This window comes from Spinacia oleracea, chromosome 5, assembly GCF_020520425.1.
Source record: "Spinacia oleracea cultivar Varoflay chromosome 5, BTI_SOV_V1, whole genome shotgun sequence".
In the NCBI taxonomy this organism is placed as follows: Eukaryota; Viridiplantae; Streptophyta; class Magnoliopsida; order Caryophyllales; family Amaranthaceae; genus Spinacia; species Spinacia oleracea.
In genome coordinates, this window is record NC_079491.1 from 31002389 (window position 1) to 31016890 (window position 14502).

General features: G+C 38.6%; 1 protein-coding gene across 1 annotated transcript; it reads right to left on the reverse strand.

Annotated features, from left to right (window-relative positions):
* Positions 1 to 262: 262 nt before the first annotated feature.
* On the reverse strand, positions 263 to 8625 carry LOC110800513 (E3 ubiquitin-protein ligase RHF2A). The gene is made up of 9 exons (XM_022005819.2): positions 8383 to 8625; positions 7931 to 8074; positions 7795 to 7841; positions 6674 to 6736; positions 6469 to 6577; positions 6026 to 6396; positions 5698 to 5805; positions 5216 to 5580; positions 263 to 511 (listed from the first exon to the last, which is right to left on the reverse strand). Exons 1-8 carry the CDS (start codon positions 8386 to 8388, stop codon positions 5262 to 5264), a joined length of 1167 nt encoding a protein of 388 aa, XP_021861511.2. The 5' UTR covers positions 8389 to 8625; the 3' UTR covers positions 263 to 511; positions 5216 to 5261.
* Between the last annotated feature and the right edge of the window lie 5877 nt (positions 8626 to 14502).

The window sequence follows — 14502 nt, forward strand, 5'->3', positions numbered from 1 at the left end:
AGCTTTACTCGGATTCCAATCAGTAGCAAAAGAATTAAAAATCAAAACAACGTTGACCCACTACCCATATCACCAAACATTTCATACTGTGCGAATCACAAAATATACACCACAATATATAATCAAATATCCTGTCGCCCACCAATCTTAAAAAAGAAGTCGTATGTGATCTGCTAGAATTTTCTCCATATATTCAAAGGAAAGAAATGATATGGAATATGGATATCTCCAGCACACAACACTGAATTGTACATCAGCCCCATAGAAGCCATCTGACTGAAGTAGTGCACGGCCAGCAAATATTTTCATAATTAATGTTGAAATACAAACATATAATTTACAATCAGGTAACCCCCAAGTACCACGTTTAACAAGCTCACATAAATCTCTAAGTTATTTTATTATCTTCGGATAACAATTACAAATGACATTTTCCATTACCTACTAGTCTGCTGCTATGGAGGCAAAAGCATCAAAATCACAGCATCCACCTAATTGCAAGGCACTCTATCTGAAACAAAAATAAGATCATCAGTTTAGGATAAGACAATGTCAACTATTAGTTGATCGCAAAAGCTTAAACACCTAGTCCAAGGATCATCTGCAAACCCAGTTTTTGTATTGGATCCTATATTTCTGGATTGAATTATATCAGGTATCAAATATCAAATTAATATACATTGCTTCTGTATTATTCGCCTGTTGGAATTTCAGCAATTTTCTGATTGAACTTTCCACACACAATAAAAGGCAAAATTGAACACACAAATTACACTTTGTATATTATGGGGATCAATAAATGTGATACACCCAACAAACAAATACATGATCATAACCATAACACAGCTAAAACACAGTTAATATTCGGATATTAAACGGATATCCAGTATCCTGTACACATCCAAATATAAGCCGGGAATCGGAAAACTGATAAATCACTAATTGAATTAATACTGCAAAATTTCAGATTAGATATCCCATCCAAAATCAATTGAGCCTGTGAAGGGCACTTTTTGTACAACTACCTCACGAGTCACGACGAGTCGACAACCACTTTCTAGAAAGCTCGACTACCTCAATCTAATTTTAGGGGTAGCAAAAGATATATATAATTATATATGGCCTCAGCCAGCATGTGTCCTGCGTTTCCTTCCTTAGATAAAATGATAGAAGAATCTAGACCAGCAAGGGAGTGACAATGGGCTCAAAGGAGAAGAATGAAACATAGGCAAAACGCCAATACCACACTCCATGATATTTACTGCCTCAGTGCCATCAACCGGCCTAACAATCATGGATAAAGAAGACTTATTAAGAAACCTACAGAACAGAATGCACTTGATAGACCTAACATTTAGTCTTTTGAGATTCCTATGTCCAAGCTCCATTGGCAATGTACTCGTAGTAAAAATAAACCACCTGATTTTCTGAATCTGTCTCAAGCTGATGGTTCAAAATTACCTTACAGATCCAGGAAGGTACTGCTTGACTGCTTGGATCATATTGCCTTATTACGGAGTAACTCTTTTACAACCAATGTCAGATACACCCCTAGATTATTGAAATCATCCAATCACAATAACCTTTTAAGAATGAAGTCCCATCATTTTCTGGGCAAAAGATAAACAACCAGGAGTAGAGAAAGGCAATTGTGATGTCAGAAACCAGAAAGTGGAAAAACTATAAAATAAATGCTAATTCTTCCAGAAGTAGAAGGGCACACCTATTATCATTTTCATAAGACTAAGGGGTTGTTTTATTCAATGAAGGAAAAGAGAGGAATAATTTCAAACAAGGGTAAGGAAAAAAAGGATTTAAAATTACTTCATTACATTTTGGTACGGATCAATATTTTAATGTTTGTTTAGTTATCAAACTAAAACCCCATTACTATAATCTCCTTGCATCTCCCATCCAACTGTTACCTGGTTCGCTAGTATGAGACTCGCTAGTATGAGACTGGATACGGGTTCGCAATTCGCTTCCTAATTTGCTAAATTAGACTAACTTCGTGTTATAATTCGCTTTTAAGGTTCGCGGTTCGTGGGATGCTTAGAGAATTAGGTAACGTTGTCCCAAACCACCCTCCGACCCTCTATCCACAGTAGGCAAGGCTCATTTGCCTTCCGCCAACAAAAAGCCTCCACCTCAATCTCCAAAAACCCATAACTGCCATGGGCGGATAGATCCAACCATTAGATGGCCAAATTTGATTAAAAAACTTGGAAGCCAACCTCAAAAACTAAAAAGTGCAATCTTGAGAATCCTTCACAAAAACTAAATGGTTGTCTGTGCTTTATTTTTCTCTCTTCTCGTGATGAACCCTTGCTCAGTTACTTGTATAGTAGCAGGATGAGGGTAAGTGGCGGTGAATTGGGCATTTGGGCAGGTGGTGTTGTAGTACTAGTACCTATAAGCCTGCAGCACCTGGTCGTGATGATGATGCGCTATAGTGAAGAGTGAGGACCAAGGAAACATTGGGAGATCAAAACCACTATACAATGAGAGCTGGTCAATTATGTTCCTCTCCATCCCTATTCTAGTTCATTCCATCGATCCACCCGACATCACTGCTTACTCAAATCAGAGAATTAACTTCTAACATACCATTGACGAGCTTTGACACCACCGATATCAGATCAACAAGAATCTTTAGATATTGACTATTACCCATTTACAAGCTCAACCAACGGAAGGGGTGCTCTTTCCAAAGAGCACTAAGCCTTCTGATTTACATTTTCTAGGAAGTTAATCATGAAGTGAGCTATAATAAGAACTAATACTCCCAAATACTAACAGTTTTCCTTAATTCAGGTCAGCCCAACTTCTCAATGTACATTGTCACCAAACTGTGAGGGCAAATCGACAAAGTTATGGAAATCTGTGGCATATCTATATGTATGAGGCAATGGATTGCAATTCGGGAAATAAGTTTTTGGAGAAAAGAAATCTCATATACAACTCCCATGAAGACTAATACTTCCTCCGGGTTTTTTTTTATTGTTAATGGGTTAATCTCAATATATTTTTCAAAATATCTAATTTTTATAAATTTTATTAATATGTAATTAAAGATATTGATGGTCAATTAATATATAAATAGTATAGAAAATCAAAATAATGCATCTATTGTGAAACAAAGGAAGTATAATACAATGTATATTTAGTGTATTTTACATTGTTACCAGCAAGTAGTTCTTTCGATAGAGATGATGTAACAGGTGGTTTCATATATTCAACACCTGGTTCCTCAAAAATTGATCATGTTTTTCAAAAGTTAATACTACCTCAGTCCCTAAATGAAATTCTCATTTGCCTCTTCACACAGTTTCTAATGCATATTTTGAGTAACAATATCTATAGATACGTATTATAAAGAATTAAAAGTTGGATATTTTGAAACTACACATCGAGACGAATAACACAAGATCCAACAAGTATGTTTTTTCTTATATATTTATTGAGTGTTAAATTACACTTCATTGGGACCTTCATAGATTCTAAACTCTTTTAGGAACGCAGGTAGTGATGTGGAATTGCATAACCTTGACACTATAGTAAGAAAATAAAAAAGAATATCATAATTTAGATGCAACGTTTCACCATAATTAAGAAGCAAGGTTCCATGCTTAAAAAAAAAAACAATACAACAAGAGAAAAATTTCACCACTCCAGTTTCACCTCATTGAGAAATTTAACTCTTACTACCTCCGTTCATTAATGTTATTTACGCTTACTATTTGCACAGACTCCAATGCAATATTTAACCACTTATATATCCAATTCTGTATGTGAATAAAAAGTTAATATTATGAAAATACATAACAAGACTAATCTAACAAGATCTTACATGATAACGTTGTAATGTATGTAACAGTGAGAATATGCGGTCAAAGTTTTCATACTTTGAAACACATATTCCAAGGAGTAAAGAACTTTTGGGAACGGAGGTAGTACTTGACATGGATAATCCCAAACGCTCTCCCTACTCAATATTACTACTTCCAACCTTCCAAAAGTGAACTTTGCATTTACCAGAACCTACTTTCGATAAATTTAACGTCGAGACTACCACTTTGCACAGCCAAATCATTACAAGGCCATACCATCCCACATTGCCATCACCTCTTAATAATCCATTGTTTTTAAAACCTAAAGTCGCTCTCACTCCGGAAATGAGCATTTAAATCTTTATTAAGTACCCCTCCAAATCTTCAAATTTCCCAAAATTATTGCTAAATTATTTAAAATTATTTTAATAGACTTATGTATAATAAATATTTTGATAGATTATGACGGAGATATAGAAAGTCTAAGCACAAGAGCAGAAGATAAGTAGGCTTGAAAGCTAGCATACGTTCAGAAGGTGAAGCTTTAGTAGCTTTTGGCCAGTAAAGATAGATCGATAGTCCTCTGATGTTCTGCAGATCTCAAATCATTGATAGTCTTTACAAACAAAGACCAAGAGACGGGCATGGAAAATGAACAAGGCGGATATTATGAGCAGGTTCCACCATTCAAGCATCGCATTCTGTGCTTCTGTAGCAAGCAGCATACACCCCCTACTCACCCATGCAGTAAATTCTCTTTCTTGATCCTGATGCGCACCCTTCTCTTCCAACCCCCCTCCCCACCCAACCCCAAGCCCGAAAAGGAAATTTACCCTATTCTTCACATTTTTCCAGAGAAACCCTCCACGCAAGAAGCCGCAAGTCATTTCTTAAAACACGGAAGCAGACAGTGCAAGCACTTGTATCCTTTTGCACAGTTCACATAGAACATATCATAATCTATTCGTAATCCTGAAACAGACTTCAAATTTACGAAGAAAATGGATTCTACGACCATAGTAATATAGTTCACAGAAGGAAGCACACGGTATAACTAGAGTACAGGAAACCCATCTTTGAGTATCGAAGGGGCCTTCTTATCGGGAAAGGCTACAAGAACACTTATGCCTCTCCCTTTCTCTTTGCCATTCAGCATAACAGACAATTTATGGAAGACTAAAAGCTGCATGTTTAAATAACTTGTATATTTGCTGTACGTAAGTCCAGTATTTAACACTGGATTCCGGTAAATAAGTCTTCAATTATCTCAAATAAAAAGTACCACAAAAAGTGAAGAATAACAACCATGCACACATTTCTAAGAGGCAACTCTTTTATATGCAGCTCTCTAAAGAGAATAAAATTATTTTGGCTCCAGGACTAACCTTCAACACTAAACGCTATGACTTGATGCAATGGCCAACATTATGCTCAGTCGGAACCGGAATGTGCAGCACATGGTGCTTGTGTCCTGTTGCCACTCAAATGATTTTCTCCTGGAGACACAACAGAGTCAGCCTCATGTGGGACAGGGTCACGGGCTTGACTGCTCTCAGAACTATCAGGTACAGAATCATTGCTGGGTATTCCATCGTCCCTGGTTTCCATACGCTCCATCATCCTGGAAACGGTTGCAATTCCAGCATTGACCTCTCTCCTTACTTCAGAACCAATATCAGACATAGGAGAGTTGCGGGAAAACCATCTTTCCTTCCACCCTCTTGTGCTCTTTGATATAGACTCTTTGTACCTTTTCACAAGATCAAAGACATTTTTAAGATCAACAATTTAAAAAAGACATCATATGCAACATTGCTATAATGACATCAATTTTGGAGGTCGCCGGACATTTTCACATGTTTAGTACCTCGTAGACATTGAATTAAGCCGAGACTTCAGAGTTTCTGAAAAAGTTTGGAGATCAGATGGACCTGCTCTATCTTGACTTCTTGGAGATGATTGACTGGGAGAACTCCTACAAGAATGTGAAAGAACACATATATTAATTTATAATGACCGAGTTAAAAGCGGTGGAGTAACAGGTGACGATTCTCCCAAAAGTCAAACTGATCTGTTTGTGCTATATGTGAAAGAACACATATAGCACAAACAGATCAGTTTGACTTTTCCTTCCATTTATAATCTTGTTTTATGGGGGACAAATATTCATATACTGAGGAAACTGCAGTACTAACCCACTGTCTGAGGGTGATGCACGACCAGCAGAAAAGGCACTAGTTCCAGAGGCAGAAAGCATATCCGTGTGGCTTGAATAATTAGGTGAGGATTGATGTGGTGATGATTCTCCTCCAATTCTGAGCAACGAAGGTGTAACTGAATTGGCTGGGGTAGATTCAGTTTGCCCTCCTTCAGGAAGAGAGGCAGATTCAGCCTGGGCATCAGGCTGAGCTGAGAACACCAGAAAATGTGGACGACCTTGATTTGAAGATCTTCCCCTATGGCCTTCTCTTCTAGCAAAATGGCGTGCTCGGCCCATTGCAGCAGCAGCAGCTAAGTGCTGAATAATGCGCTCCTCCAGTTCAGCGTCATTAACACCAACAGGCAACTGTAATGCATATGAATGAGGGTTGACGGAAATAAATTGTCAACAAGGTAATTGAAAAAGCTGTCCACTTACATGCTGTATCTCAAAATTACCCAAAGCTGGATGGTGAAATATTGCTGCGTTTCTCGGTGGATTAAGCCTGATATTTCTCTCCTGGACTACCGCATCTAATAATTCTTGGCTGCAAAGAGTCGATGAAAAAAAAAACTTGCAGTTAGAATCTTTAAAACCAACCAACAGGCAACAGCATAATACAGCAAAGAGACATAGTGCAAACCCTGTTGGGTCCTTCAAATTGATAGGCTGCCAACACATTGGGCACTGAGAACTCCTCTGGCACCTGTAAGGTATAAGTAAGACTTAATGTCAAAACACCGTAGTCTGTAGCAACCACTTGAACTAAAACAAAGCAAATATCCATGTATAACCAGTGATGACTTCATCATGCCTTGCATATTCAACTTCAAGAATAATTTCTTATCCATAAACAAATAGCACAATAACTTTTACCGGCCAATAAACTTGATTACAAACACACTCACAAATGAACTCCGTGCTACTCTGTTATTATCATAACTTGTTTTTGCGTTAATAATTATTAAAACCATTACTTAGTTGAGAGAATATCAACCAGCAATGGAATATATTTCTTTGCTACCATAGCAATGGAATTACAATGATGATGGAGAGAGACACAGATTTTATAGGTGTATACAATTCCTAGATGCTCACTTAAACACAGAGGAGGTAACATAATATCCATCTCACAAAAGATAGCAGGGGAACCAATCCTCAATCACTGACATTTGACGCATAGTTCAATTCTTTTCCTATTACATTTCGTCACAAGGACAATTTAACGGTGAACAAAATCAACTAAACATCCGGACAACTGTACTTCTAATATCATCACAAATGAGTAACTCTCAAGTTGATCAATAATTACGCTGTAAGGCTTTGTAATAACAATACAATAACCTGATGGACCGGAAAACTTAATGTAACCTCCCTATCTATGTTACATTGTTACTCGGAATCAGATGTTTGTGTTGGACATGGGTACGTATTCAAGTGTATGGCTCGGCTAATTTGGGAAATTTTCATGATTTTGGCCCAAGATAAAGTGACGAAGTGTCCACACCCTTGTCACAGTGTTGAGGTTCGACACGTGTACGTGAGGTAAAGTGGTAAACTGGTGAGTCTGTATTATATAGCTTCCGCTGTCCTCTGAAAAGGAACGGAAGCTTTATCCAATAGAAAAGTCTGAGAAGATAATTCCTAGTTTTCTAATTCATGTCAAATCATTGAACCGTGCCGTAGTTGCTATTATTCCTCAATTCACAAACTTTGGACTAAATGAATACCCAACAAAACACACACACACAAAAAAAAAATTACCATTCGAGAATACACTGCAAATGAAACTCGTGCTTACATCCCGTCACCTGCAAGTGCGACAAAAAAATATTTACCAATGTGTAGGTTCAAATTCAAACAAAAACCCAAAAGACCAAGAATAAGCTCAATGTATTACCGTCGAAGGATCGTTATCACAGAACTCCTCGAGGCAAATACTACAAGCATCATCACAAGCGTCTTGAATGCCACCTTCTACAAACGCAGCGGCCGAGGTTAATTTCGCCTCCTCCAATTTCTTGTTATCCTCCATACCTGGAGCCTGTCCAAAACCCCAAAAAAATCTCCGTGATCACCAAATTTCAGCAAATTTAATAAATTCAACATTAAAAATCAAATTACTGTTGCAACGATTCAAAATCACAATACCCGCGTATAAACAACAAAGAAAACCTAAGAGTCAACTCGAATTATCCATCCAAGTAAACACAAGTCAAGCCAACCGATCAAATCCAAACACAACAGCATAAACAATAATTACAACTCAAAACAGCTAATTCAAGCTCATACAAACTCATATAAACCTAAAATTCGGAATCATTCCAGAAAATTAATCAAAATGAAACTTACCTCCATGAAATGAATTCACTGATAAAACTAGGGCGATATAATCGGCTGAACAACTTGAATTGAAATTCTCAAGTAGATCGACAATCAAGTGAAAGAAATGAATAAAAGCGAAGAAATTCAAGGATAGAAACCCTAGAAAGAGAAAGTGGAGAGGAGAGAGAAAATGGAAGAGGAATATGGAGAGGATGAATAGTGAGCGAGGAAAGGGAAGACTGGTCTACTTTAGTTCATCTTTTTCTTCCTCCTTTTTGTTTTATGTTTATATTTTTCTTTCTATATTTCCGGGCTTTTTTTTTTATTATTGTTTATATTTATTATTATTGTTGCAATTAAAAACGCGGTGACTAAGCTCACGGAGCATCAAGGCCGTAGCTAGGTCATTCACTCAGCTTCTTCCACGCGGCAATTTTGTTTTATAATATGAAATAACAATCATCAAAATTTTGTTTGTCAATATTTGCCTTAATTGGTTTCCACTATATTTGGGAATTGGGATAATGGAGTTGGTAATAATATTCGATTTAAGACAAGTTGTTCATTTCATTCCATCGTGTTGTAATAATGTAAACTAGACTCATACTATTATAGATGGTAAAAAGCACAAAATGTATTTGATAAAAGGTTTGTATTTCATGAGAGGAGTAAGAGATGATGAAAATCTTATGTTTTTGTTTAGGAGAGAGGGATGATAAGTATTAAGGGAAAAAGGGTATATACGGATAGCGATAAAACCTCTACAATCCCTCAAATATAGTATTATGGGGCTAATATTAATTAGAAAGGGGTAAAACATGGAAGGAAATGATAAATTTACGCTTAATGAAAAAGATAAGGAAGGAGATAGGGAGAAAATATGAGAATTTTAACAACTTTTCCACTAATACAAATCTTATTCCTGGCCAACTCAACCAAACAACAATAAACTCTTATTTTATCCAAAGACCACTTATCAATACATTATCCTTAAACCTTCATTTTTATTTTTATTTTTCTTTTTGAAGGTAAGCTGAAGCTTCCCTTGTAAGGAGGGGGGATATTAGGGTCCCTCTTGCAAGGGGTGAAAATTGAACCCTAGACCAATCATTGATTCTCAATAACCTTGAGGGGGCGTTTGGTTGGGGGTATTCAGGAAAGGGAAAGGGAATCAACACATCTCATTCCCTTTGTTGTTGTTTGTTTGTCCATTTCAATCATTCCCTTTACCCCTCTCATTCCCCAATTTTTCTCTACCATGATTCCCCACCCCCCTAGGGTATCATTCTTATCCCCCAAACTCCTCTTCAACTCATCTTCCTTGACCAACATTGACCAACTTATACATCACACCACCACCCAACTCCAACACCACAACCACCCTGAAATCAACCAACCACCACCACAAGCAACCACCCTAAAAACAACCACCACCACCAACAACCGCCCCGAAACCAACCAACCACCATCACAAGCAACCACCCTAAAAACAACCACCACCACCCACAACCGCCCTGAAACCACCCACCACCACCCACAACCTCCTCGAAACCAACCACCACCACCCACAACCACCCCGAAACCAAGCACCAACACCCGCAACAACCCCGAAACACCCAACCACCGCCCGTAAAACACCCAACCACCAACACCCGTCATCAAAACCAAAGGGAAGAGAGAAAAGGAGAGAGAATGTGGCGGTGGGCGGAGGGAGAAGGAGAAATAAGGGCAGAGATAGGAAGGAGAAGGAGAGTGAAGGGCGGCGGGAGGAGGAAGAAACGACGGCGGCAGAAGGATGGAGAAACCGCAGAGGCTGGAAGAGGGAGAAACGACGCCGGCGCAAAGAGGGAGAAACGACGCCGGCGGGAGGAGGGAGAAACAGCAGCGGCGGGAGGAGGGAGAAATGACGGCGGCGGGAGGAGGGAAAAATGACGGCAGGGAGAAAGAGAGAGAAGGAGATGAAGGAGGGAGAAAAGTGAAGGGAATGAAATCCCACCCAAACAACCTAGCCAATCAAAGGGTTTTTCATTCCTTTCCCATTCTTTCCCTTTGTTGATTCCATTCCGTTTACCCTGTGCGAACCAAACGCACCCTGAATATAATTCATTGTTATCTCATTGTGTCTATATTATAGAGAATAGTTGACAATAAAGTACTGCCTCCTTTTCAAAATGATATTTACACTTTTTGTTTTAGTTCATTTCATAATGTTCTTTACACTTTGTTTTATTCTATTTTTTGACATGAAAATTTACTACTTTACCCTTCTTACTCCACAATATTTACAATTTTCCACTCACTTTCTCTACTTTATTCATTTTATTTTCTTGCACCCACCCACATTTTTACACATTTCTCTTACTTAATCCATATTCTATTATATTCAACCAACTTTTTTTTTACTTTTTCCTTTATCTCTATATAAATAGTAATTTGAAGGAAGTATTTGATATATATTAGAACTTTGTCACATTATATTTACAGTTAGAGTTGGTATTGATTGCTGACATTGGTATTCTAAGTCCAGTAGTATTAGGATATTTTATTAACGTCAATCGGTTGTATAAATATGCATGACCATCAATAATAATCTCAAGCTTTCTCCTCTCTACATTATATTTTACATGGTATCAAGAGCAAGGTTCCTATAATCCTAATTTTTTTTCTCCTTTAATGGCAGGCAATGACGCCACATCGCCTCCCCCACCTAAGAAAATCGAACCAGATTTCCCGTTTTATCTAGGTAGTCAGGATCGTCCGGGTGATTTTATCACTCCAACTAGACTCCGTAATAATAATTATGATGAATGGGCTAGTGATATTCAAACCGCATTGGAAGCAAGGCGGAAATTCCAGTTTCTAGATGGCACCATCACGGCACCAACCCCACCATGCACACAATCGGATTGGACTGCAATCAATGCCATGCTCGTTTCTTGGATTACCAACACTATTGATCCTGAGGTAAAATCTCAATTAACAAAATATAGAGAACCCAAGCGTTTATGGGATCATCTTAAACATCGTTTTTCAGTTGTTAATGATCCTAGAATTCAACAAATAAAACATTCAATCGCCCGTTGTGAACAAACAAAGTCTATGCCTGTCTCTCAATATTATGGTAAACTAAACGCCTTGTGGGAGGACTTAAGAAATCTTGAACCTATTATTACTTGTACATGTTATTCAAATTGTTCTGCTGCAGATCAACATGTTCAAAGGCGTGAAACGACTAAGTCACATGAGTTTTTGATGGGGTTATATACCCCGTATTATGCTCAACAACGTACTAATATTTTGTCTCAAGATCTCTTGCCTTCCCTTGACCGGGCATACCAATTGGTTACACAAGACGAACGTGTCCGACAAGCTAAACCCACAATGGAGGAGAGACCATCCGAGGTGGCTGGGTTTGTTGTCCGTGCAACTGCTAGCACGGATCGGTCCAGCAATGGCGACGTACCAGTGTGTACACATTGCCAAAAAAAAGGGCATGACATTACAACATGTTGGGCTTTAAATCCTTGTGTGCACTGCAAAAAATCTAGCCATGCAAGTGATAATTGCTATGAGATTATTGGTAGCCCATCACGTGGGCGTGGAAGGGGTACAAACAATAAATCTTCATATGGGCGTGGAAAAGCAATTGGCTCACGTGGCCCAGTCAGCACTAATGCAACCCACACAATCATCACACATGCTCCCACTGCATCTGATCAGGCCCAACAGCCCTCCACAGCTCAGGCCCAAAATCTCTTCACACCCGATCAATGGAAGGCCATAGCAGGCCTGTTTGGCAGTACACCTGTTCCGGAACATCGACTTAATGGTAAGTTTAATACCAATTTTTGGATAGTTGACACCGGAGCAACGCATCATGTCACAGGTGATAAAACTTTATTATTTGATATTTCGGATATTTATGATTGTCCTGTCGCTCTTCCCAACGGAAAAAAGGAGAATGCAACTCAAGGAGGCTCGGTTCGATTATCCGAAAATATTGTTCTAAAGCATGTTCTTTATGTTCCTCAATTTAGCTGCAATTTACTTTCGGTTTCTCAATTAAATGATGATTTGCAGAGCATTGTCAAATTTAATTCTTCTATGTGTGCTATACAGGACCAAACGGGGGCGGTGATTGGAACGGGAGTTAGACGAGATGGACTTTACTACTTCGGAGAAGCTGACTCGGTGCAACATGTATTGGTGAATGGAGCAACGTCGACATTGGAGTTGTGGCATAAAAGGATGGGGCACCCATCAGAAAAAGTAGTAAAGTTACTTTCTCCCACTGTTAACCTTAAGGGTAGTTTGAATAAAGCTTGTAAAATTTGTTTTCGTGCCAAGCATCCTAGAGACAAATTCCCTATTAGTGATAATAAAGCTAGTCGCATTTTTGAGAAAATTCATTGCGATTTGTGGGGATCATATAGACATGCTTCTTCTTGTGGCGCTCGTTATTTTTTGACTATAGTAGATGATTTCTCTAGAGCTATTTGGGTATATTTGTTAGATGATAAAACAGAAGTTTTTCGTATTTTTATGAATTTTATTGCCATGATTGATCGCCAATTTTCTCAGAATATTAAAATTGTGCAAAGTGATAATGGCACGGAATTTAATTGTTTGCGGGATTATTTTTCCGCTACTGGCATTCTATTTTTTTCCTCATGTGTCAGGACTCCACAACAAAATGGGCGGGTTGAGAGAAAGCATGAACACATCTTAAATGTTGCTCGGGCTTTGAGATTTCAAGCAAAATTACCTATTTATTTTTGGGAGGAGTGTGTTCTCGCTTCCGCACATTTAATTAATAGAACTCCCTCACCTTTATTAAATAATAAAACACCATATGAACTCTTGTTTGGTGTTCCGCCTTCTTATGATACTATAAATACTTTTGGGTGCCTTTGTTTTGCTCACAATCAAAAAACCAAAGGAGATAAATTCGAAAGTAGGAGTAGAAAATGCATTTTTGTGGGGTATCCATTTGGCAAAAAGGGTTGGTTAGTTTACGATCTTGATAACAAGGAATTTTTTGTATCACGGGATGTGAAGTTCTTTGAGGAAATATTCCCGTTTATTGACCCAGAGGATGTCAACATTGAGCTTAGCACAGTTGTACCTTACGTTAGTGAAGATGAGGTTGATTTTGATTTTACAATGTGCACTGTGCCTACCGATCCAATTGAGCCCAATACTCATGAGCCCATATCTCAGCCTGACTCCCCCACCTAGGCAGAGTCCACTTCTCTTAGTCCTAATGACGTCAACCAAAACTCTCCTAGTGACCCACTTTACGTGTTGGAAACAACACCTATCACTAATAATGCCAACCAACCCACTTTAACAACCCACCAAAATCCCACTTTTACAACTCCTCAAAATCCCGTAGCCAACCAAAACTCTTTTACTAACCAAAATTCCCAGCCCAATTCCCCGCCAGAAGCCCGCAGCTCTCCATCCGCGGCCCAAGATGTAACCCAACAGATCCATGCCCCTGTTGTGCCAACTCCAAGCCTGCCAGCTACTGTTGAGGCCCCATCTTCTGATTTGGGTCGTGGTCTAAGGGACAAGGCTCCACCTTTTTGGCTACGTGATTATGTTAATCATACTATAATTGCTGAAAGTCCATCTCCTTCTTCTCCGTCTCCACGTCGCTCCTCAGGTACTCCTTATCCTATGGCACATTATATTAATTGTGACAATTTTTCTGTAAAATATCGTAAGTTTCTAGCAGCTATTATTTCTGGCAAAGATCCAAAATCTTTCAGGGAGGCAATGAAGGATGAGGGATGGAAGAAATCTATGCAGGAGGAAATCCGAGCCTTGGAAGATAATGGGACATGGACTCTAGAGGATCTACCTCCAGGAAAACGTGCTTTAGGCAGCCAATGGGTTTTTAGAACTAAATTTTTCTCCAGTGGTGATATTGAACGTCTCAAGTCTAGATTGGTTGTTCTAGGAAATCACCAGAAAGAAGGTATTGATTATAATGAGACATTTGCTCCAGTTGCTAAAATGACTACTGTTCGTGCTTTCCTTGCTATAGCTGCTTCTAAAAATTGGCATCTCCAACAAATGGATGTGCATAATGCATTTCTACATGGTGATCTTGAAGAAGAAGTCTACATGAAATTGCCCCCT

What these genes read in the sequence shown, in the direction of transcription:
- LOC110800513 (XM_022005819.2), bottom strand. An exon ending in GCATCACCCTCAGACAGTGG is followed by an intron (nt 5,806 to 6,025) that starts GTTAGTACTGCA and finishes ACATTCTTGTAG; the next exon opens with GAGTTCTCCCAGTCAATCAT. An exon ending in CTTAATTCAATGTCTACGAG is followed by an intron (nt 5,581 to 5,697) that starts GTACTAAACATG and finishes TCTTGTGAAAAG; the next exon opens with GTACAAAGAGTCTATATCAA.